Source organism: Haliotis asinina, chromosome 9 (genome assembly GCF_037392515.1).
Source record: "Haliotis asinina isolate JCU_RB_2024 chromosome 9, JCU_Hal_asi_v2, whole genome shotgun sequence".
Taxonomy (NCBI): domain Eukaryota; kingdom Metazoa; phylum Mollusca; class Gastropoda; order Lepetellida; family Haliotidae; genus Haliotis; species Haliotis asinina.
Window position 1 is genome coordinate 40,655,881 of NC_090288.1, and position 24,192 is coordinate 40,680,072.

The following is a 24,192-nucleotide window of genomic DNA, read 5'->3' on the forward strand; positions in this document are numbered from 1 at the left end:
TATGGTTCTAATTACCCGACCTATTTAGGCAATATGAATAAAATAAACTTTCAGATACCAGTGTTGTTTCCTGGCACCGATGGACATCAGTAAATCTGAAAGTGAACAAGCAACAAGCTTGACTGTATAAAGAATTACATATTGATAACAGTGTTATCAGTTTGTACTTTACAAATAAAATGGTAAAAAACAAAATCCTACCTACCTACCTACCTTAAATTTTAAAGACGTGTAATCAGAACTACAACACATTTTTATTTGGCCTGATAATTCTGGGTTAAAATTCAAAATGACGCAGACAGCAAGGAAGTACATCACTTGAACTGGATGATTGGTTTTCAACAGATATGTAGTAACAATTCAGTTTTATCAACAGTAAGTATTACATTTCTGAAAAATGTCAACAAAACATGTACCATTGTGATTCTTCAAGACTAAATGTTGGGAAAATGTTTGTCAATAGGAACCCTTACATAATATTAGACCCGCCACACGGAGAAAGCAAACATCTTTCATTTCGTGATGAGTTTTCTTTTTCTCTTCTGAAAAGACAGACCATATATTCAAATACGGATATTTTTTCAAAATGTATCCTAAATACTTACTAACACAATAAACAAGGAAACTATATAAATACTGATTAATATACTGAATGAAACTGTCTATGGGATGAAGTTGTGTTGTGTAGCTAATCAAAGGGGAAGAAATCTCAGAGAAGAGAGAGAGATTGAAGCACTCATAAAATATGTCAAGCATTGAGTTCAGAGTTTTGTGGTGTTGGTGCTGTAGTAAGTTTAATAGACATTTCACAAACTGTTTATACCATCGATATCTGAAATATATTCCAGGTACAATTTATCATAAGTCTGTCTGTATGGGATAAGCAAACCTGATAATGCAGTGAGCAATGATCCACACCTGTCACTATCACACAAGATGACGACACAATCAGTTCATGAAGTTTTTGGTATGCTGGACTAAGGAGTCTGTTCAGAATCAGTGAGTAGGGGAGTGAGTGAATGAGTCAGTCACCTCTTACAACAAGCATAATGTACTTTTCTGGCAAACATTGGTTGCTAAAAGCCCATTCTACCCCACATCTTCATAGGTAGAATCAGTGAGCGAGTCAAACTTTATGCCACTTTGAGCAATATTCCATCAATATCACAGTGGGGACACCAGAAATGTGCCCATGTAAGAATCAAACCTGGGTTTTGGGAATGACAAGCAAACACCTTGACCACTATGCTACCCTGCCACCCAACTCTTTTAAGAGGGTATTCAGAATAGAGACCTATTGTCACACATAAGTTATAGAAGGGTTCAGTCACTCCTTGTTATAACATGTTCCCTTCATTCTGGATGCAGCAAAGCACTCGCTTGTATGGCAAAGAAATGATCAGCCATAGACTCCAAACGCCATAGCAGCAACATGCATCACTGTCATTGCCGCATTGCTGTACATCAACATTTAACTATATTTTGTTTTCCTAAAAAGGACTGACAATACATCTGTTATTTAGCTGCAAGCACTTTATCTGAATATCAGTCATTGACTGGATCAGCTTTGTAAGTTAGTATAACCTAAGAGTTTGTGAAACTGGTTTTCAGAAAGCTATACTTGTCTAAAGAGGTGTCTGAATGTAAAAGGGGACTCTGTTTGGTTCTAGGAATCTGCACTTGAATCCCCTGCATCAGTCACTGGGTTGTCTGGTCCAGTCTCATGATCAGTTATTTACGCAACCGTACTACCTATAATATTGCACAGTGCAGCTTAAAACACAAATAAACAAAATGCATTAACTGAAGCTATGGCAAATTAAGAGGTATGAGGAATGCCCAGAGATGCCAAATGGTGTGGCATATTATTTAGTAATATTGCTAAACTAATAATCTGTAATAACAGGGCGCCCCATCCCTCCTCTCCTCACTCCTTTACCTTCCGCAAACCTCTCAAATTTTGGGCTTCTGGTTGTATGTGCACCCCGAAACCCCACTCTTTTTTTCCAAAATCCTGGATCCGCCTCTGACCAATGACCAATGTCACTGCCTTCATTTTGAATAACAGGCCCCACACAACGCTTGATACACCTTCAACTGATTTTGTGTGTATTTGTCAACAGAGCCCAAACCAACAACCATGTATAACTGTGTTTTGTCATCAGTTGTGTAAAGAACTCACCTCTTCAGCTTGGCGCTAACTCTTGGCGTCAAATTGAACCTCTGCAGTTCAAAACTACATACACGCACGCCCCTCCCACGTGCACATCGTGCGCTGCGCTGATTGGGTGAAAACTGAGATTTGACCCACATAAAGGCACATAGCGTCCATGTTTCTTTTTCTCATTCTCCAGGAAATAAATAATACGAAAACCTTTCCAGAGATGTTTCTTGTAAACGGATTTATCACATCAGGAAAAGACAACGCGGAAGGAGAAAGAAGGTTTTCCTATGCGACAATCCTTCTTTCTTTGGGAGCATCCATTTATACTGTCAAAGGATTGAGTGAGTAGGTTTAGTTTTAACAAGTGTCCAAATGTTACAGTTTGGTATCTATGTTTATCTTTTATCAATCCACTGGTTCGAAGACATGTAGAATGATTTCTCCCCAAGACGATAATTCACTTTGTTGAACAGTTGAGACTCGTTAACGTTTCCACGTCAAAGTATCATTATCAGGAAAGTCAACCAAGCTGATACCATACGTCAGAGGAAGGACAAGTGTTTTTTTTAATGTATTCATAATGTTCTCGCTCTATGATGAGGACTGGCTACGATCGGCCTAAGATCGCTCCGTGGAAAGGGTGTAACTTTTGTAACTACTCGTGTCATTCCGGCAAGCCGGATGGCGTTCTTCTTGCAGGTTACGGAAAGAGACGAGTAGTTGCGAATGCCTTTAGCTAAGACGATTGTTAAGTTTCGAAATTAGCTAAGACTGGTCTTTAACTAAGATCGGTTAGTGGAACGGGACCCAGGTCGTCCGACCCCTCACTCCTTGACATGGCATTCTGCAACGGACCAAGCGAGTGGAGCGCCAGAGCTACCATTTCCCCGAACAATTAGGAGATAAACATCATGTGTTGGCCAATTTCTGGGTGTTATTGAGTATTTGAAGCACGGGAATATTTCATTTGAAACCTCCGGCTGACGCCGTCGGTTCCTAATGCATTCCCATATATGATTTGAATGACGTCACCACTGTTGATGACACAACAAAACAATTGTTTACGTGTCAATACGCGGTGAATAGTCTTTCAGTTTCCGGGAATCTAATACCATTTAATTGTGTTTTTCAACCAATCAGATTACAGAACACAGTAACTTTTGGTTTACAATGTGGAATGAGCATAATTGGTAGGTACCTGTGGTAGGGTTTACAAACACCCATGCGTCATTTACGACACCGCCACATTGTCTGAAACACACTCGATCATATACAGACTTCCGTCATACAGTGTGGGCGGTGGGGTAGCTCAGTGGTTAAAGCGTTCGCTCGTCACGTCAAAAACCCAGGTAATATTCCCCAGATGGGTTTAGTGAGTGAAGCCCATTTCTGGTGTATGTCGCCGTGGTATTGCTGGAATATTTCTAAAAGCGGCGTAAAATCATTTATACAGCTGGGACATTGAGTGTTGTGCAAGAAAATATTCCAACAATTCGGCTTTAATCAACAAGACAAGTTTTTGATTGACGTTATTTTATTCCGTGTCTATCCGCTTTGGGATGTACTACCACACAAGCCGCAGTACTTCCTGCAGAACTTGTGTCCATCCTCCTGGTCCAGACAGATGGGACTGTGGGTGGTGTTCATCAGGTCGCAGCCACGCCCAACCAACATGTCATCACAGGTGCCGGGGGGAATGGTTCCGGTTGCTAGGCAACAAAGGTCATAACGTTATAGCATTGTTCATGACGTAACTTCGCCATGACAAGTGATATTTTGCTCCACGGCATGGTATGACAAATGTGTGCCGAATGTATTACCCTTAAGATCTTTTACTTTCGCTTGTCTTCAAACAACAGGATTCGGCAGAATGAGACGCAAAATTCGCTATGATGTGTCCTGAACGGTCATAAAGGCAGATAACCCGGGATGGCTTAGTTTATGATAAAAATTATCAAATTTGAGGTTTTATTAAACAAATGAAATACAGAAACATTTTAATTTTGGTTATATTTATTGACAGACACAAATAAGAAATCATGGCAACAGTTTTATTACTCTGTTTACACTCATAATTGTAAATGTCAGCTCTTAAATATCGAAGCGATCAGTCGTTCGCCAGTCACAATCCCTCTTAGGTCAAGGTCTTTCGTACAACATGACAGACTTTGACGGGGTGTATCGTTCGAACACCTTTCCAATTCGGCAAAGTTATATTTTGGGTAATAATATACAATGTACATTAATGTTTAAACGAACATCGTGCCCCTGGCTTGGTTTGCACGTCATCGATTCCCATTTGCGCCGATCGATACTCAGGCTGTTGATCAATGGATCGTCTGGTCCAGACTCGATAATTTGAAGATCGCCACCTTATAGTTAGACTATTGCTGAGTGTGGCGTAAAGCTAATCTCCCACACTTACTCAAGCAACATCGTAATACTAAGCCTAATTTGGTCCTTATTTGGAAAAGTCGTATTTTCACAGTTTTGTTTCATAATTTGTCTTTTTAGGTATCATGCGATCGATTGACCATGAGTTCGGGTTCACGCATAAACCTAATGACGAAGCCGCCATCAAACACTGAGTGATGCAAAGTTTAGAACTAACTGCAGGTATGTAGAACATGTCCTAGGTGGTCAAGTGGACAGAGCGTCAGCCAGGTTGTGGTTTGATTCCCAGACGGTCGAAGACGTTAGATGAGGGTACTTATCAATGCAATGCATATGATGCTTGTGTATTCATTTGTTGTTTAACGCCACACTCAGCTATATTCAAGCTGTATGGCTGTGGTCTGTAAATGATCGAGTCTTTACCACGCAATCTAGTGATCAACACCATGAGCACCGATCTGTGCAGTTGGAATACGATATATGTCCACCTAGTCAGCGAGACTGACCACTCAATCCCGTTAGCCGTCTCCTAGGACTAAGATGTGTCGCTTAAAGACCAGCTCTAACCCGGACCTTCACCGGTCCATAGCCTAAGACTATGACAGCTTATTGTTTGCATACTTTGTCTGAGAGGGCTGTCTATGTTGACCCATGGCATGTTATCTCAGTGGACTGCTACTATAAAACCGACATCGACATCGCTATATATGGGAAATATTTATAAACGTACTGATAAGCCCCATTTAACCTCACTTCACCCAAAAGGGATGTTCTTTATAGGTACAAATGCACATTTATTCTCCGTCTTTATTGATGTGTAGAGTTCTGAGAGATTGACGACTCCACTGCCTTAATCTTCAGTCCAGTTAAAGTCTAGACATGGTACAAACTGCCTTGTAAGGAGCTGATGCAGTAGACGATGTAATTAAGGTAACAAGTTATTGCTAGATTGAATTCAATCATTACACTTCAGCTGCAGACGTGTAAAGTGTTTTTTGCACGACATGACTCAAACTTGCTCTAGGACTGTACTTTTAGAGAGACTCGAGACGCGTTTCGTGGCTCCGTTCTTGTGTTCGCTGAAATTCATTTCCGACACCAGGTGGACATCTTGGCTGAAGACACGCTATATCAGGATCATCGTGCAGACTCTCATTTAGCGTAGCTGACCTCAGACAAAAGGTGTCCGACACAGAGCGGTCACGCGAAATCATGAGGTGATTCAGAGTACACGCAAAGGGGAGGAACTGTGACCGGAAGTTCAAGGGTTGCTGGGATACAAATCTCGGTTCAAACATCCAATTGGACACGCGGCACTTTCTGTACCGGTATATGTTAACGATGCATACTCTCTCGTTGTGTAAGCAAACGTCTTGACATTACAATAAGTAATGTAACAAGTATTGCTTTTGTTTTGGTTGTTTTGGTTTGGTTTTTTATTTTTTTTTTTTTTGTTGTTGTTTTGTTTTTTTGGTTTTTTGGTTTGTTTGTTTGGGGTTTTTTTTTTGGGGGGGTGGGGGGGTGGGGGGTGTTGAACGCTGCATTCTGCACTATTCCAGCTACCTGGTAACGACAGGAAATAATCCGGTGATTGACATCATCGATCTATGCAGTTAGGACGGGAGTTTTACAAGCATGACTCTGTGAGTTCCTTTTCCAAACTAGATCTTCAGGGACCACCAACTATAACAAAGCGATCCCAGACAATAAAACAGCGACGACATGACAACTTACGACAGTGAGTTTCGTCTGTGATGTCACCGCAGTCGTCGTCACCATCACACATCCACTTCCGGGGGACGCACAGGTTGTTCTTACACTGGATCTGGGAGGCCGTGCAGTGACCTGGGAGAAGTATGAGGAAACTTTTTACGCTGGTTTTAGACATATTCCAAATTTATAACCATGAGGGCACCAGTAATGGAGTTCACGCATTGTACCCATATGGGGAATCGAACCGGGGTCTCCGGCGTGACGTCGAACGCTTGGTATGTCAGAATTAAAGCATGAAGCACTGTCACAGATAATTTGAGGTGAAATACAAAGCAATGACGGAAATAAGAATGGACAGCAAACATGAAATGGCGCACAGCTGGCGTTTGGGGCGTTTTCAAGACACAACCAAAATATTTTGAAAAAAGTGTTTCGACTGTGACTTCAAGCTGCCAGTTGCACCGTATTTATGTTACGTTTATAAACCTCAGCCAGACCCATTTTTAAGACAATTAAGTAATGGTCAGGCTCAAACAAGTTTCCTTATTTTGTTCTTTAACACCGCACCCATGCGTCGCCATGAGTGACAAAGTGAGTCAGTATAGTTTTTCGCCGCACTCAGCAATATTCTAGTCTAGAGTGCGGCGGTCTGTAAATAGTCGAGCCAGGCCCAACCAGACAATCCTGTAATTAACAGCAGGGCATCGATACGATGACGAGTCAACCAAGTCAGCGAGACGGACCACCCGATACCATTCGTCGCACCTTACGACAAGCATGGATCGTGGGAAGTCAGTTCTAATCTTATATCTGAAGGTTAAACATGGGAATGCGCTATATATATATATATATATATATATATATATATATATATATATATATATATATATATATATATATATATATATATCGTGGTGGTATCCTAATGATTCTTACCAGTACAGCCAACTTCATCAGATCCATCTTTGCAGTCTCTGGAACCATCGCACTGCCATCGGGCGTCTATACACTGGGTGCTGGCACAGCGGAACTGATTAGCCAGACAGGTAGCTGATAATACAATATATTGTACATTTACCATCAGCTCTACAATCCAGCGCGTTGCTAAACCGGGTTATTTCTTCAGCCCCGATGGGTGCCGGGTTCGACAGCTTCCACTGTACAATATTTGAAATTACACCGACTAACATGATTTTATGAGTAATAGTAGTTGATATCTATACCCTATTTCTCACTACAAAGCTCATCTTGGTGGTGAGGTTTCTATCCTGAGGTTTTATGATTCACGATAAACAATGGGGTTTGTGTTTTGTGTTTGTACACAACTCACCTAAGCACCTGGCGATTATATCGTAGTTTGTCAGTTACCAGAGTGTTGTATAAAATCCAAACTGTTTTCCCCTATTCTACCCTTAACCATCTGTTGTGCGTGAGCACAGCCAGGATGTCACGATATATATTCTACAATGCATGAAGTTGACGAAGTACCACCTTCAATGTACTGGTCGTTTGTTGGATTTACAATAGAATGCGAACCTCTAGACATCCATCCTCGTGAGTGCAGTGCATTTAATGGCCTTTCTGGTATGATAAAAAAATTGGACCAAGCGCAGTGAGGCCTCTCACTGGCAGAGCGATGTCTACACTGAGGACCCTGATTCAATGACAGCCACACTTACTTCCACACATGTTCTCATCGGAGTGATCACCGCAGTCGTCTTCCCAGTCGCATCTCCAGACAGCGTTGATGCATTTGCCGTTGGAGCAACGGAACTGATCAGACATGCAAACATCTGAGCACAACAAAAAAACAAAGATGACTCTCCACCGGTAATTACCTTATACGTATGCGTGCGTGCGTGTGTGTAAAATTCAATTGCAAATGTTTAGCCGAAATTAGAATCGACCTCTTTTCTCACCCATATTTTGAGTGAGTGAGTGAGTTGCGTTTTACGCCACTTTTAGCAATAGTTCAAACATGTCACGGTGGGGGACAGCAGAAATATGCTTCACACATTGTACCCATGTTAGGAATCGAACCCGGGTCTTTGGCTTGAAGAGCGAAGGATTTAAACACCCCATCGCTTCTCCAATTTTAAATTATGCAACTCATCTTAGCCCAGTGAGTGTCCCTTAATCTTATCTCCAGTCAAATACTGTGAAGAGATTATATTATTATATGATATAGAAATGATATATAGTAACCGTGAGTGAGTTCAGTTTTTCACCGCTTTCAACAATAACCGCTAAAGTTGAAATGTTGCATGTCTGAACTAGACAATCGCAGGGTTGTCTGGTCCAGATCCGTATATTTCTAGACAGCCATCATTCAGAGTGAATGAGCTAATAATAGCTGAATAAGCTACCCCACCACACTCATTGGTTTTGAACATAATTGAGTAGGGAGTCCAACAAACAAACACGTCATCGCATACCGCACTCATTCTCATCACTGTTGTCGCCGCAGTCGTTGTCCTTGTCACAGTGGTAGGTACGGGGAATACATTTGCCGTTGGCGCACTTGAACTGGTTCTTCCCAGAGCAATCGGTAGCTGCAACAGACCATCCATACGGATTAACGAACCCATGATGCATATGGACAGCGTGATCATGGTGTTACTGGTACCAGATATATACTGTATTCCAAATACACAAATATTATAAAGACTTGAAATTACAAGAAAGGAGAGTGAGTGAGTTTAGTTTTACGCCGCACCTAGCAATATTCCAGCTATATTTCGGCGGTCTGTAAATCGAGCCTGGACCAGACAATCCACAGATCAACAACATGAGCATCGATCTGCGCAACTGGGAACCGATGGCATGTGTCAAACAAGTCAGCGAGTCTGACCACCCGATCACGATAATCGGCTCTTACGACAAGCATGGGTCATTTCTAATTTGTACCTTCACGCGTCCAAGAAAGAAAAACAAAATATGATTGCTGTGTGGTCGATACCCATTGACGACAGTTGTGTGTTCTGATAATATCGAAGTGGCTGCGAACTGACACTCATTGACGACAGTTGTGTGTTCTGACAATATCGAAGTGGCTGCGAACTGATACTCATTGACGACAGTTGTGTGTTCTGACAATATCGAAGTGGCTGCGAACTGATACTCATTGACGACAGTTGTGTGTTCTGACAATATCGAAGTGGCTGCAAACTGATACTCATTGACGACAGTTGTGTGTTCTGACAATATCGAAGTGGCTGCTAACTGATACTCATTGACGACAGTTGTGTGTTCTGACAATATCGAAGTGGCTGCTAACTGATACTCACTGACGACAGTTGTGTGTTCTGATAATATCGAAGTGGCTGCGAACTGATACTCACTGACGACAGTTTTGTGTTCTGATAATATCGAAGTGGCTGCTAACTGATACTCATTGACGACAGTTGTGTGTTCTGATAATATCGAAGTGGCTGCGAACTGATACTCATTGACGACAGTCGTGTGTTCTGACAATATCGAAGTGGCTGCGAACTGATACTCACTGACGACAGTTGTGTGTTCTGATAATATCGAAGTGGCTGCGAACTGATACTCACTGACGACGGTTGTGTGTTCTGATAATATCGATGTGGCTGCGAACTGATACTCATTGACGACAGTTGTGTGTTCTGATAATATCGAAGTGGCTGCGAACTGAGACTCACTGACGACGGTTGTGTGTTCTGATAATATCGATGTGGCTGCGAACTGATACTCATTGACGACAGTTGTGTGTTCTGACAATATCGAAGTGGCTGCGAACTGATACTCATTGACGACAGTTGTGTGTTCTGATAATATCGATGTGGCTGCAAACTGATACTCATTGACGACAGTTGTGTGTTCTGACAATATCGAAGTGGCTGCTAACTGATACCCACTGACGACAGTTGTGTGTTCTGATAATATCGAAGTGGCTGCGAACTGATACCCACTGACGACGGTTGTGTGTTCTGACAATATCGAAGTGGCTGCGAACTGATACTCACTGACGACAGTTGTGTGTTCTGACAATATCGAAGTGGCTGCGAACTGATACTCACTGACGACAGTTGTGTGTTCTGATAATATCGAAGTGGCTGCGAACTGATACTCACTGACGACGTTTGTGTGTTCTGATAATATCGAAGTGGCTGCGAACTGATACTCATTGACGACAGTTGTGTGTTCTGATAATATCAAAGTGGCTGCAAACTGATACTCATTGACGACAGTTGTGTGTTCTGATAATATCGAAGTGGCTGCGAACTGATACTCACTGACGACAGTTGTGTGTTCTGATAATATCGAAGTGGCTGCGAACTGATACTCACTGACGACGGTTGTGTGTTCTGATAATATCGATGTGGCTGCGAACTGATACTCATTGACGACAGTTGTGTGTTCTGACAATATCGAAGTGGCTGCGAACTGATACTCACTGACGACGGTTGTGTGTTCTGACAATATCGATGTGGCTGCGAACTGATACTCATTGACGACAGTTGTGTGTTCTGACAATATCGAAGTGGCTGCGAACTGATACTCACTGACGACGGTTGTGTGGTCTGATAATATCGATGTGGCTGCGAACTGATACTCATTGACGACAGTTGTGTGTTCTGATAATATCGATGTGGCTGCGAACTGATACTCACTGACGACGGTTGTGTGTTCTGACAATATCGAAGTGGCTGCTAACTGAGGCCCTAATCGATACTTTTGTCAAATTATAACAAATCAAGCATGTGTAAGATAATTTATGAGGTCGCTTCATCGGCCAACGATATTTTGTTTGCAAATGTCAGTCTTTTTCAGCAATGTATAACAGTTTCGGGTGATATGCGTTTCTTTTGGAACTGAATATATTATGTATATGATATTGCTGTGCTGTTTGCTCTTTTTGTTTAAATACTCCAGAAACAACCTTAATGTCATAACTTGTCTTAAGAACATTAATTTTTATAAATGTTTGGTTTGTATGTTAAACTGACAAAATCTCGCTCTTCCTAAATCATGTAATGTGACAGTAATTGACTTTCTATTTAAACGTTTCCTGTATTTTTTTTCAGCACATCAATTGTTTCCTCACATTTGTTTCTAGCTGGAAGATGGTCACGCCCATGTAGGCATTTTATGTACGCTTCAATGTTTTGTGATTTCCTTCAACTGAAATGGTGTAAGAATTAGTTATATTGCATACACGAATTAAACCTCTTAAAAAGTCATCAGTTGTTGAAAATTTTAAGCATATGATGGAGCCTCCATGGCACATGTACCTTATCTGGAGAGTTTAGGGTTCGAATCTCATGTGTTGGTTTCTCAGCACCAAACGTCTAAGATGTGATTCACTGCATCCTAACAGGTCTTTCTCCCACAATAAACATTCACGGTCTGATCTAACTGGGATGCTATTTAAGGCAGGATTAAGGGCCACGTTTCAATATCGCACTCCATCATAAATAAGTACGCCAGCTCTGACGTTAAAACGGCTTTTGAAACCGTATTTTGTGTGCATTGAACCGTCATGCATCCTGCTAATCTAAACGGCCCAGACAGACAAGGTTAAACAGTTTGTATAAATATTAGTATTATGTTAATGCCCTTACAGATTTTTTGTTGGAATAGCCCCAAATAATCTGTGCTGGTCAAAAGTTGAGGCAAATGGAGGCTCAAACCTGATTCCGGGACAAGCCGAATGTCGTCATCGAGGATACAGGAAGGGACGAGAAGGGACGAGTGCAAATAAAGGCGCATTCATGACCCAATCGTGTAATGACCCACTCGGGTTATTCCGGGACAAGCCGAATGTCGTCATCGAGGATACGGGAAGGGACGAGAAGTGACGAATGCAAATAAAGGCGCATTCCTGACCCCTCGTGTTGTTCCGGGACAAGCCGAATACCATCTTGGAGTTTACGGAAATGGGAGAGTAGTGACCAATGCAAATGCATGTGCTTTCGTGACCCACTCGTATTATTCCGGGACAGGCCGAATGCAGTCTTGGTTGTTTCGGAAAGGGGCGAGTCGAGACGAATGATGGAGATGTTGATCATGTGAATTGTCGGGTTCATTTAACTGTCTGGTCCACACTCCATTAATTAGCTCCGGCGTAGCTGGAATGCTTAGTTTTCACATTTCTGTGTTTAGACATAATTTCACCTACCGCAGTTCTTCTCGTCAGACCCGTCAAGGCAATCCTTCTCGGAGTCGCAGAGCCAATCTACTTCAATACAGTCGTGGCTGTCGCATTTGAATTCCGACGCCGGGCATCCACCACCTGTGTTAATGATAGATACTTAACATATGGAGTTGCTTGACACAGCATCGCCTTAACTATCTTTTTGTCAAAAGCGGTTTTTGAATAACACTTGTGAAACTGTCTGCCAATTTACTTTTCGTTTTGATATAAGAGGAGTTTTGTCTAAGATCGTCATCAGTCTTAGGCCCATTCAAATCCAATGTAAATTACAAGGAACATTCCGCCTTTTTCATTAGCAAGGAAAATTGAGAAATGTGTTATTCCACTGAACAACGTTTATACCGAATACACTTGTGTCGAACTGACGGATATTAGTGTGTATGTTTATTCCGGTGATTTTATTTTACCAAAAATACAACCTAGTGTATCGAAAAATGGCTATAACGAACTACGTTTAGCGGCGCTTTGAGGCCGTTATAACCGTATTCTACTATATTTGTCTCGGTATGGGAAAAGTTTCAATAATCCCAACACGTGTTCTTTATCGACTCTCAGGGACTTGTAATTTTTGTAGTGTAAGACACACTATTTCGTCTCTGATAGGATACATATACTAATTTGATTATTCAACTGAATTGATTATGTAGTTATTATCTGATTTCTGTTTGAAGAGATACAAAGTCATAGGACTGCAAATTTGCACAGGCCAAGAATCGTCCTGAGTTCATATCACTTGATGAAAATTAAACTCTTTTATGAACGTATCTAATTATCATTTCTCAGGATGATTGTTGATTACCTGGGAGGATTTGAGCGGCAGCATAGGAGGCGAGGAACAGGCAGAGAACAGCAAACTTCAACATGGCGTACACACTGTGTGAATGACGACACTGACTGGTACGGGGTTGATTAGAGAACGGCACCAGATTGTCGATGGCGGGAATACGCGCACCTGTCATCTGTCCAATTTTCTGCAGGTCGCAATGATAACCATTCCAGCAATTTCACTGCTAAATGATATGAGACAATGAATATGTGAGTGGAGGCTACATGCCGTGTTTTTACGCAAACTTTGTTCCTTAATTGTTATGATGAGCGTGAAAGTTACAACGTCGAGAATACGAAACATGTCGGACTTGAAGACTACCTAATCACTCTGAGCACAGGCATGTCACAATAGATGTCATGTATAGATGGTGTTACAGCGTTGAACCAACCTTAGATTAATGGCAGGAGCAGCATTAACGACAGCCAAGAACAGTTTATGACCACAACAGAATTAAGGACAACCATTAACAGTTTACGACAAGAGCAGCATTAACGACAGCCAAGAACAGTTAACGACAAGGGCAGCATTGACGACATCCAAGAACAGTTAACGACAAGAGCAGCATTAACGACATCCAAGAACAGTTGACGACAAGAGCAGCATTAACGACAGCCAAGAACAGTTAACGACAAGAGCAGCATTGACGACATCCAAGAACATTTGACGACAAGGGCAGCATTAACGACAGCCAAGAACAGTTAACGACAAGAGCAGCATTAACGACAGCCAAGAACAGTTGACGACAAGGGCAGCATTAGCGACAGCAAAGAACAGTTAACAACAAGAACAGCATTGACGACAGCCAAGAACAGTTGACGACAAGAGCAGCATTAACGACAGCCAAGAACAGTTGACGACAAGAGCAGCATTAACGACAGCCAAGAACAGTTGACGACAAGAGCAGCATTAACGACAGCCAAGAACAGTTAACGACAAGGACAGCATTAAAGACAGCCAAGAACAGTTAACGACAAGAGCAGCATTAATGACAGCCAAGAACAGTTAATAACAGTCTGATGTTTTACCTAATCTCTGTCAGCCTTAAGCAAATTGGTTTGCAGTGTACCAGCCTCATGATCCCCATTTCTGTTTGACTTTATATCTTGGTACCATGAAAAACGCAAAATCTGCAACAAATGCATCAGAAACTTCAGGAAACAAAATATGCGTGAAATGTTTTGTGTGTGAGAGGTAGGTACAACTTCCCACTTCATATTTACTGAAAGAGCTTGTTTTGGAGACACCACCCATCCCCTTCCGGATGACTTCATCATAAGGACATAACTGATTCTAATGTTTTCACCATTGATACATGGTGCCAGTTAAGTGTTTAAGCCGCAGAGCTCCAGATAATTGTGCAAGCAATTGGGTATTTACTCCCATGTCTGTTTATGTATGAGTAACTGTATGTTTGGAGGAGTAACTAGCATTTTGAATACTCAGTAGTTTAAAGAATTGAGTACTTATACACAGAGTTACTTATCCTTATTGAGTAAATAACTCTCCTACATGTATAAATATAAATGCTTCTCAATGGACTAAAGGTTGTTATAAATTGTTATATTGCCAAATTGCCAAATAATCGACAAGGAAGGCATGTGACAATTATAGTAAACTCCGGACAGTGGCTACGGCTATAACAGTATGTTTAACATTTATATAGGCATCGCCGACCATTTGCTAATGCTGTTGTAGAGTTTGGGTGCCACGAGTAATACGGAAGCCAAGTTCGATAATTGAGTAAAGTACGCACGGCATTATAGACCTGTTGGATTTTAAGTGATTCTTGTGCGTTTTGCGTACTCCCAGATTTGTAATTAATTGAGTAAATGTGATTTTTATTGAGTAAAATACGCAAATACGCACCTTATCTGGAGCTCTGACTGTTTAGGATAAATACGGAATGGTCAAACAAGTGTCAGCTCCTAATATATTGTAAAGAGTGCCTGGACACAATGTATATAAATATCTGGACACAATGTTTATTAAAGATCAAAGTGGTGGTGTCCTTAGAAAAGCGCCCCTGTCTAAACCTAAATCAAGCAATCCAAATCTTTGGATGTTGGTTATGACATGAATACATTCCATACCATTCTGAAATATTGTATATGACATTATCTGTGGGCATACCACTATCCAAGAGGTACCCAATGACATATCGTTTTCATTTTCTGATAATATTGTACAAATATTATACCCCAATGTGTTGTGTTGATTCATACCTCGTGAACCACATCACCCACAAATGTGAAACTTTTGATATGGCTTTACTAATGATCCGTTCACAATAAAATGGAAATTTTACAAACATGGGATAGTGTTGCGCAAACAAAATTCTGGCGCACCGTTCAATTTGCCAGGAAGTTAATGACTGTCTATAAATACCCCAGAACCTTCATTAAGCTAATAACTCGCTAATTACACAATTAAAACGCTCATTAAAACGTTAATACAACAGATTTTAACGATACATTAGTTAATGAACGTTAATGACACGACCTCATTAATGTTTGATACAACCGGGCCTCCACATTGTACCTGTGTGGAAAATCTAAATCAGGTATTAAGGACCGGAAGCTTTAACCACCAGGCTACTCCAACTTCCTTCCATTCTTAGAAGCAATGCTAACAAATGGAGGTGGGGTAGCGTAGAAGTTAATGCGCTCGAGTGTCACACCGAAAGGGGTAGGGGTGGAGGTTTGGGTTTCGATTCCAAAAATGGATACAATGCGTAAAACCCATTTTCCGGTGTCCCCTGCCATGATATTCCTGGAATATTGTTAGAGGCTCACCCTCACTCAAGAGCCTCGGATGCATTCCAGCACCAGGACGACTTTCACCTGCCACAGCAATGTTGATAGTTGCGTGACATGATGATGAATCATCAACGACTCACAAGGAACTCCCTGATTCATGGCAAACATTCGACTCACCTGCTTACGCGACTGAGAATATCAGGCATATATAAACGACGAGGTTCTCTGTGGACATGTACCTGTGAAACAAGTCGTTTGCTGCCTTGGCTACAAAGGATGAAGGTGCCTTCGACTTTGCCATGCCGGTTTTCACAAATTCCAAATTTGGAAAAAGAACAGTCAAATAATAATGGCAATAAAAACAAACACCAGTACCTGTTGTCTCATACTGACTGTAGGGAACTAATATATTGTGAGTGAGTGAGTATGGTTTTGCCCTGTCAGCTTTGTTCAAGCAATATCACGGCGGGCCACACTAGATATGGGCTTTAAACAATGTACCCATCTGGCGAATAGAGCCTGGGTTTTCGGCGTGACAAGCGAACTTCAGGCTATTCCATTGCCTGATACTTCTTTTGTACATTACAGGGAAGGGTAAAACTGGAATTCTTTGTCGGCGCGTGCACAAGGTTTATGTGATATTACATCGACAAGGATAACTCTGCTGTATCGATATATATGTTACTCCTTACCCAACCCCCAATGCTCGACCATACAAAACATGATTCACCAGCGATTTTCTTGCTCAGGACAACGATCAGGATTTCGCATGGCCTTCCTGATCATCAGATCTGAACCCTATTGAACGTTTGTAGGACGCACCGGATCGATGTGTGATCCTAACTCGAGACCTTAGCTGCTCCGTTTCTGGCTTTACTGGGAGAATATCGGGACAAGCGTTTCTTTCTGAGTAGAACAGATACAAAAATAGATAACATTGTACCCGTACAAACGGTTTCTCCTTCTTGTTTTTTTTCTCGTAGTTATCAAACTTGATGTAAATAAATAAATAAATAAATAACACATTGTCTTCTAAACATGTTCTTGCAGTAATTAATCATGACCTGTAAATCAAAACTGTGGAATGAAAAATGGCACCCATTTTAATCTGGAATAATTTTGCTTTTGGAACACTATCTCTCTTCTTTTGGCGTAGCCAACGTTATGTATATGATCAGCTGTAAAACCATCAACCATATCTGAGACAAACCTTGTTGAAAATTGTCGTATTTTGCTGTCGTCTAACATCTGTTTATCATACAATATGACGACCGTCATGGATTTCCTTCAGCTAAATGGGTGTTTTCTAACCTGTCACATCATCCAGTACAGAGGTGTTAGGATTTAAGTTAACTATTGACACTGCTTTGGATTCTGTTACGTCTCGATATCAAAATACAAGAAATATTATCAAAACTTTGCCGTTTGGTTTGGATTTTGGAAGCAATCATATTTGCTACATAGCATAAACAATATCTTAACTAACATGTTGACACGCAAATACGTTGGAAATCACAGAGTGATCCTGATTTGTAACACAAATGGCGGCCATCTTGGAATTTTGAGTGGCCAACGTTATATTTTAGTAAGTGTACCAAAGTGAACATATGTGCAGAGTGTGTTGCTTATATCACAGAGAGAACGATTTTCCCTACTAAAACCTGCCTTTCTGAATGTCGTAATCACATCCTATACATCTCTTTATTTCTCATTCCAGTTCGCACTCAGAAAAACAGACAGGTTTACTTCAGAACTAGGCATCCAGCTCAGAATACAGAAAGCACTGATTGATATCTTTGTGCACGATTTTAAGATACTTCGGTGAAACATCAAAGGCGCCGACAATACTTATCAGACGATAGTGTGCACTATTGCATTACGTCACAATGTACCCGACGTCACGGTGGATGTAAGTTGCCATCGCCTCGTACAACCTCGTATGATTGCGTCCTGCTTTAACTATAATAGTTCAGGACGAAAGTGTGCTTTTTTACACTATACACGGTGGTAGAACGAACTGTATTTCTTAACCATTTGCCTAATTTCTACATATAACATACATGATGAAGATACCAAACTGTAACACGTGTGTGGTTTCGTTAAATACTTTGTGATATATTTGTCTAGTAGTGTTGGATAATAATCACAGATATAAAGTACACGCATTTCCCCTTCAATGTGGACTAAACCATTCAGTCAAAAATACCAACACGGCCTTTTGGTATATTCTAGGCTGTGTGATCATAGACCAGTTTGAACTACTTTTCTAAAATTACAACAACTAAACTGTGAAAGGGCTGCTCTTAAATGGTTCAATCTGCACTCAGGTAATTATTATCATAGAATTATCATAAATTGTTTTCACTGTTCGTCATAATACCTCTGTCCATCATCTGGCTTCTGGACGAAATGATTCACACGTAAAAATCATATTATTGTTATGAATATATATACCAGCTGTAATCTCAAGGACACTGCGTTTTCTTCTTAGCAGCGAGAAATTGCGCCACTTTATCAAATGTTTTCTGTCCGTTCCACGCAAGGGCACCACAAGGGCGCACTGATTACGTGTGAATGTCGTGCTGGTGGCGTGTGCTTCAAGGAACCAGTCTTATCCAAACCAAACTGTGCTCGTGATGTGGAGCACCGATTAACCCTTCGGTCAGTCTTCAGGTCATCATGACCTCCATTGCCTCAGAAGGGCAGCGGGATAGCTCGCAGTAAATGGTGTTCGATTCCCCACATGGATGCAATGAGTGAAGCCCATATCTGGTGTCCCTTGCAGTTATGTTGCAGGAATATTGTTAACATACTCAAATCACGCACTGATTCGGAATAGCGACATACCGTGTTTTGTGCATTTTTGTGGCACCTAGTACAAGTGTTTTCTCATAAAGTACCACATATTTCAAACAATATTTATGAGGGAAATGTTTAATTATTCATTTCAGATACATGAAGTATTTGGAAGCACACACGGGTAGTACGCTACTTAATATGTTTAATATAATTACACATATACAATGTTCAAATTTCATACAATCAGTGACCTTATAGAATCTCATCTTGAGTAAACTGTTCATTTTGTTTTTGTTTTCTAAGTGGTATACACAGATACAGAAATTGCTATCGAAAAACGTGTCCATATCATAGTTAAATTGTCTATGCCCGTTGTCTGTCCATTTAGCTGCTTTGTGGGTATCTTGGTATCTTTTGGTACTACCCAGTCATTTAGTGGGTTTGATTAACTTTTATCTATATTCCATCCATTTTACGCGGGGACATCAGAAATGGGCCTCAGACCATGTGAGGAATCGAACCCGGTCTTCGGCGTGAGAGCGACAGCTTTAACCTCTTGGCTACCCCAACGCCAAAAACAGGCTTTGAGATCACTAGGACAAATGCTTTAATAAATGTATCTCACTGAGCGAATGCCCATAACCCGTCACATCAGTGTATGATGAACAATATACATCGCCCAATGGTACATCATAGAAGCACTGAAATCTAGGGGCGGTGGGGTAGCCTAGTGGTTAAAGCGTTCGCTCGTCACGCCGAAGACCCGGGTTCGATTCCCCACATGGGTACAATGTGTGAAGTCTATTTTCTGGTGTCCCCCGCCGTGATATTTCTGGAATATTGCTAAAAGCGGCGTAAAACTGAACTCACTCACTCACTGAAATCTATTTCAGAACGCACACGAATCAAGTATATACATACTACTGTTTCATGAAAAATCTCTCATGTCTGGTCCTCACCTAAAATCCTAAATTATTCGTCCATGATACAAAGTGGTTCCATTGATAACTGTAATGTGCAGGCTCATTTCTAACACTCACTGATCGCTGATAAAAATCGTGAAGACATGTCCATGTTTCTTCAGGACTAGACACTCCTTAAACATCAGTAACAAAAGAGATGTTGTCAGGTTCACCAAATCACTGCAATCAATGAAGGGAGGATTTTCTGTTCTAATCACAGAATGTATCTGAGACCAGTGTACATGTGAATTCTCAAAAAACGGAAGGGGTTTGAATTGCAATCTCAGAAAAGGACCAAGTTATATATCGAACCATTTCATTTCTTTTTTACTTTGTACAGCACCACACATTTTAGGGAAAACATCTATGGTTGGTCTGTGGGACCCATGTCAATAAACATGGTGACACTAGTTATATGGCAGACATGTTGATGCCATTGACCAAATACGCAACCGTGACATCCGTAGAAGCATCGGGGACATCTCTAGCTTTTAGACGCATCCGTGACATCCCTAGACGCATCCACGACATCTGTAGACGCATCCATGACTTCTGTAGCCGCATCCGTGACCTCTGTAGACGCATACGTGACATCCATAGACGCATCTGTGACATCCCTACACGCATCCGTGACATCTGACGTCTGTAGACGGATCCTGGTAAGCAGGAACTGTAAAACTTCTGATATGAAAAACGAAACCATTAAATCAAACTCTAATATTTCGTTCAATTTACCTTTTATTACACTTACACTATCTTCACTATCTCACCTTCCTAACTTACTGTTACACTAAACCTCTATCAAATAATCTAAAACACACATGACAATAACACTAAATGATAATCTCAAAGCGAAATGTGTAATCAGCGTATCGGAACGAACTAACTACAGTTCAATGATGAACAATACGTTTGTGTGGACAATCCTTTTGTCCACATCTGTAACATCCGTAGACATATCCGTAGACATCTGTAGACGCATCTATGACTTTCGTAGATGCATCCGTGACGCGTGAGATCTACAGACGCATCCGTGATATCTGTAGATGCATCCGTGACATCCGCAGACGAATCGTGACACAAAGCGGATACAGTTCCCTGTTTTGAATAGCTCTTGAGTTTTTCAAAGGTGAACAAGTGACTAAAAATCATGGACGCCACGTGACGTAATCATCCCTTGATACAGTCCGTTCGGCTCAAAAATGGACTGATGAATTACAATCTAACTCGAAAAATAATAAACACAAATGATCAATGAAACGCTTATCATCATGAAAACATTAGACCAACTTTGTGAGGTTTCTACAGAATTAATGCCCTCAAATAACACAGTTCTTCAGCCAAACGGACTGTAGTTACTCTTAAACACACGTTTTGATGTAGTCGGAATCATACAAAGTTGACTTAACGTTTCAGGACAGGCTTTTGTCTCCTGTTTATACAGAGTATTGTCATACCTACTGCTCATCAGTTATTCCATGGTACCTTATCCATTGTCATACCCGTGAAAATCCAGGTAGGAACTGATCTTCAGTAACCTACGCTAAGAGACGACTAACAGGATCGGTGGTGAAGGTGACTGACTTGACCTACATGTCATCGGTTGAAGATCCGGGTAGAAATTGATCTTCAGGGCCCAGATTTTCGAAGCTCTCTTAGAACTAAGATAGTCGTAAGTGCCATACATTAACATTAACTTACGACTGTCTTAAAGGTTCGCAAAATCTAGGCCCAGTAACCTACGCTTGTCGTAAGAGGCGACTAACAGGATCGGTGGTGAGGCTGACTGACTTGACCTACATGTCATCGGTTGAAATTTGCTCCTAATATCGACCACTGGATTGTCTGGTCTAGACCCGATTATTTACAAACCACCGACATATAACTAGTGCGCCGTTAAACAACAAACCAGCGATTCTCATTGTCAAACATGGACATTGTGTGATTAGTACATTTCCGAGAGTTACACTAAAGTTCGGAATGTGTGACAATTAAGGAGTGGTGTTGAACTGTGTTGTAGATGTATATTTAGACACCTTGGTAAGATCGACATTCTTAACAGGTGCATGCAGGCTGATAGTTCACTGCTTGTTTCGACACTATCTCTGCTCGCTCTTAAATGTGCATTAACATTAGCTGTAAACCGGCATTTATTGGGTCTTTCTGGATGTATCCGAAAGATGCAGAAATCATCATCGTCGTCGTCGTCGTCGTCATCATCATCATCATCATTGTAAATTGTCATCTTCATCGTCATCATCAGTCATACATTGCAAGTACGGTAGCATTACCTCTGTTTTAAGGAAACATTTGCCGACACCAAACTAGGAACGAGCTTGAGATTTAAGTACGATGTTAAATGTGGTGGTGCAAATCACATTCTGACAATACCCCATAGAATCCTTATTTACACATGTTGGAAAAGGTTTTCTGTAAGTCATGCGTATCTCAGGAGGCAACTGACTCGCTGACATGGTTGTTGCATGTTATCGTATCCCCCTCCCATGGATGGGTGCTTATGTTGTCAATCACTAGCTTGTCTGGTCCAGACTCGAGTATTTACGGACTCCCCGTCATGTAAATGGAATCATGTTGATTGTGGTGTTAAAAAATAAAGCCATATAAAAACTTACCAAAAATATTTGTTGTCATGACAAACTAGACGTATAAAGTGGGTTATTTTTAATAAAAGAGGTTATGTTCAAAGAGGAGGGTGGATCACAATCACCCTATCGTTTATTTTTCTGGATATCAAGAATATCTTTTTGTTGATTAGTCTCGCTAATTACGAAAGTCAACTTAACGATTCACCCAATGCACTCAATTCACACATTCGATGCGAAATATTTGTCAACTGCCCCCCAAAAAAGACAAGTGGTTTTTTTTCAAAGTCTGCGTGCTTTTAACTACATGTCAGCGTTATAGAAGAAACGAACAAAGATAATAATTATCATGCCCGATATTTCTTGCTATTTAAAGATAAACGGCCTCTTTTAAAAATCAGCTGACGTTTACATGAAACGCCGGGTTAAATTTGAGAATTTGAAACCGATCGCGAAGATAACTATTATTTACGTGTGATAAGAGCATTTCTGCAAGGAGTCGAGTTTGGCGGTCGCCTTGTGAGCGGTCTAAAAAATACAACAGTGTTTTTATATGAATGCGAAAGCGGCGATTAGGTTTCCCCTTTTCAGCGACACATCGAAAACAGAATGGCCTGATGACAGACCTACCAATCAGAACCTATAGCTACTCGATCATCACAGTCCCAGTGTGTTTCCACAAAGCTATGAATATATACAGTGTCTGAACACGTGACGATCCTTGGAGAAATATGTTTACACGTTTTGGTATACGTAGACTATATCTACTTTCTGAAATGCAGGCAGTTTTACAAGAAAACAAACGGTTCCTACAATATAATCATAAAATATAATGAGAAGCAAACTTTCTTCAGAAACTAGGGAAATCTGGAATTACCCTACTTTCTACACTTGCCTGATCTTTCTTGGATGTACTTGTTGCCGGGTCTGTGGTACCAAACAAATCTGGTGCATTGTGAAATTCCATTTTTCTCCATGCAATAGACAGTACTTATATAAATACAAACCAACGACATTAAATTTGCAGGGGATAGGCTACGACACGTCGACATCGGTCAGGCAAATATGCAACACTACCCGACCCTACCAGATTATCAACCAATCATAGAAGCGCTGTCAGTGGACGAGGCCTAATTTCTTTATGGATGTGTTTTTAGGAACACAGTTGTTTAGATAACACACGTAATTTATTAATGACTGCATAACTGTCAACTCATATAATCTGCCAGATCAGCTGTAATAATTATTACAATCGGATTCACAATTCTTTCGCTGGGTCAACCGTGAAGGTCTGGTTACAATACAGTGTATTGACCTTCAGTAAGCCATGCTTGTCGAAAGAGGCAGCTAACGAGGTCGCGTGGTCCACAAAAATCCACATGTCACATGCCTTTTAAATAATAGCAACATTCACACAACGAAGGTTAGATTAAATACGGTTGTCAACCTCAAACTCTCTTCACACCCACTGAAACCATGTCAGCTATCACACAGAGGAAGTGGTTACATAAAAGAAATGTCATAGATAATATGTACTCCTCTTGTTTCCTTTGCTCACTGTCTAAATTTTAAAATAGCTGTTGACATTAAGGAGGAAGAACCATTAAATGTAAATATAAATTATTGTGGTCGGTCCTTCGGTTTAAAAATTCAACAGGCATCTAGACTTTACCATCGAGAATCTGCTGCAATAAAATCTCTCCCACTCTCTTTCTCTCTCTCTCTCTCTCTGACCCCCTCCCTCTCTCTCTGTCTCTCTCTCATGTTCTCCAGAATAACATAACCGTGTGA

General features: G+C 40.9%; 1 protein-coding gene across 1 annotated transcript; it reads right to left on the minus strand.

Annotated features, from left to right (window-relative positions):
* Positions 1-3,680: 3,680 nt before the first annotated feature.
* LOC137295680 (very low-density lipoprotein receptor-like) lies at positions 3,681-13,431 on the minus strand. The gene is made up of 7 exons (XM_067827157.1): positions 13,252-13,431; positions 12,417-12,530; positions 8,707-8,823; positions 7,951-8,064; positions 7,208-7,321; positions 6,293-6,403; positions 3,681-3,873 (listed from the first exon to the last, which is right to left on the minus strand). The coding sequence occupies exons 1-7, from the start codon at positions 13,409-13,411 to the stop codon at positions 3,710-3,712; spliced, it is 894 nt and encodes a 297-aa protein (XP_067683258.1). The 5' UTR covers positions 13,412-13,431; the 3' UTR covers positions 3,681-3,709.
* Positions 13,432-24,192: the final 10,761 nt, after the last annotated feature.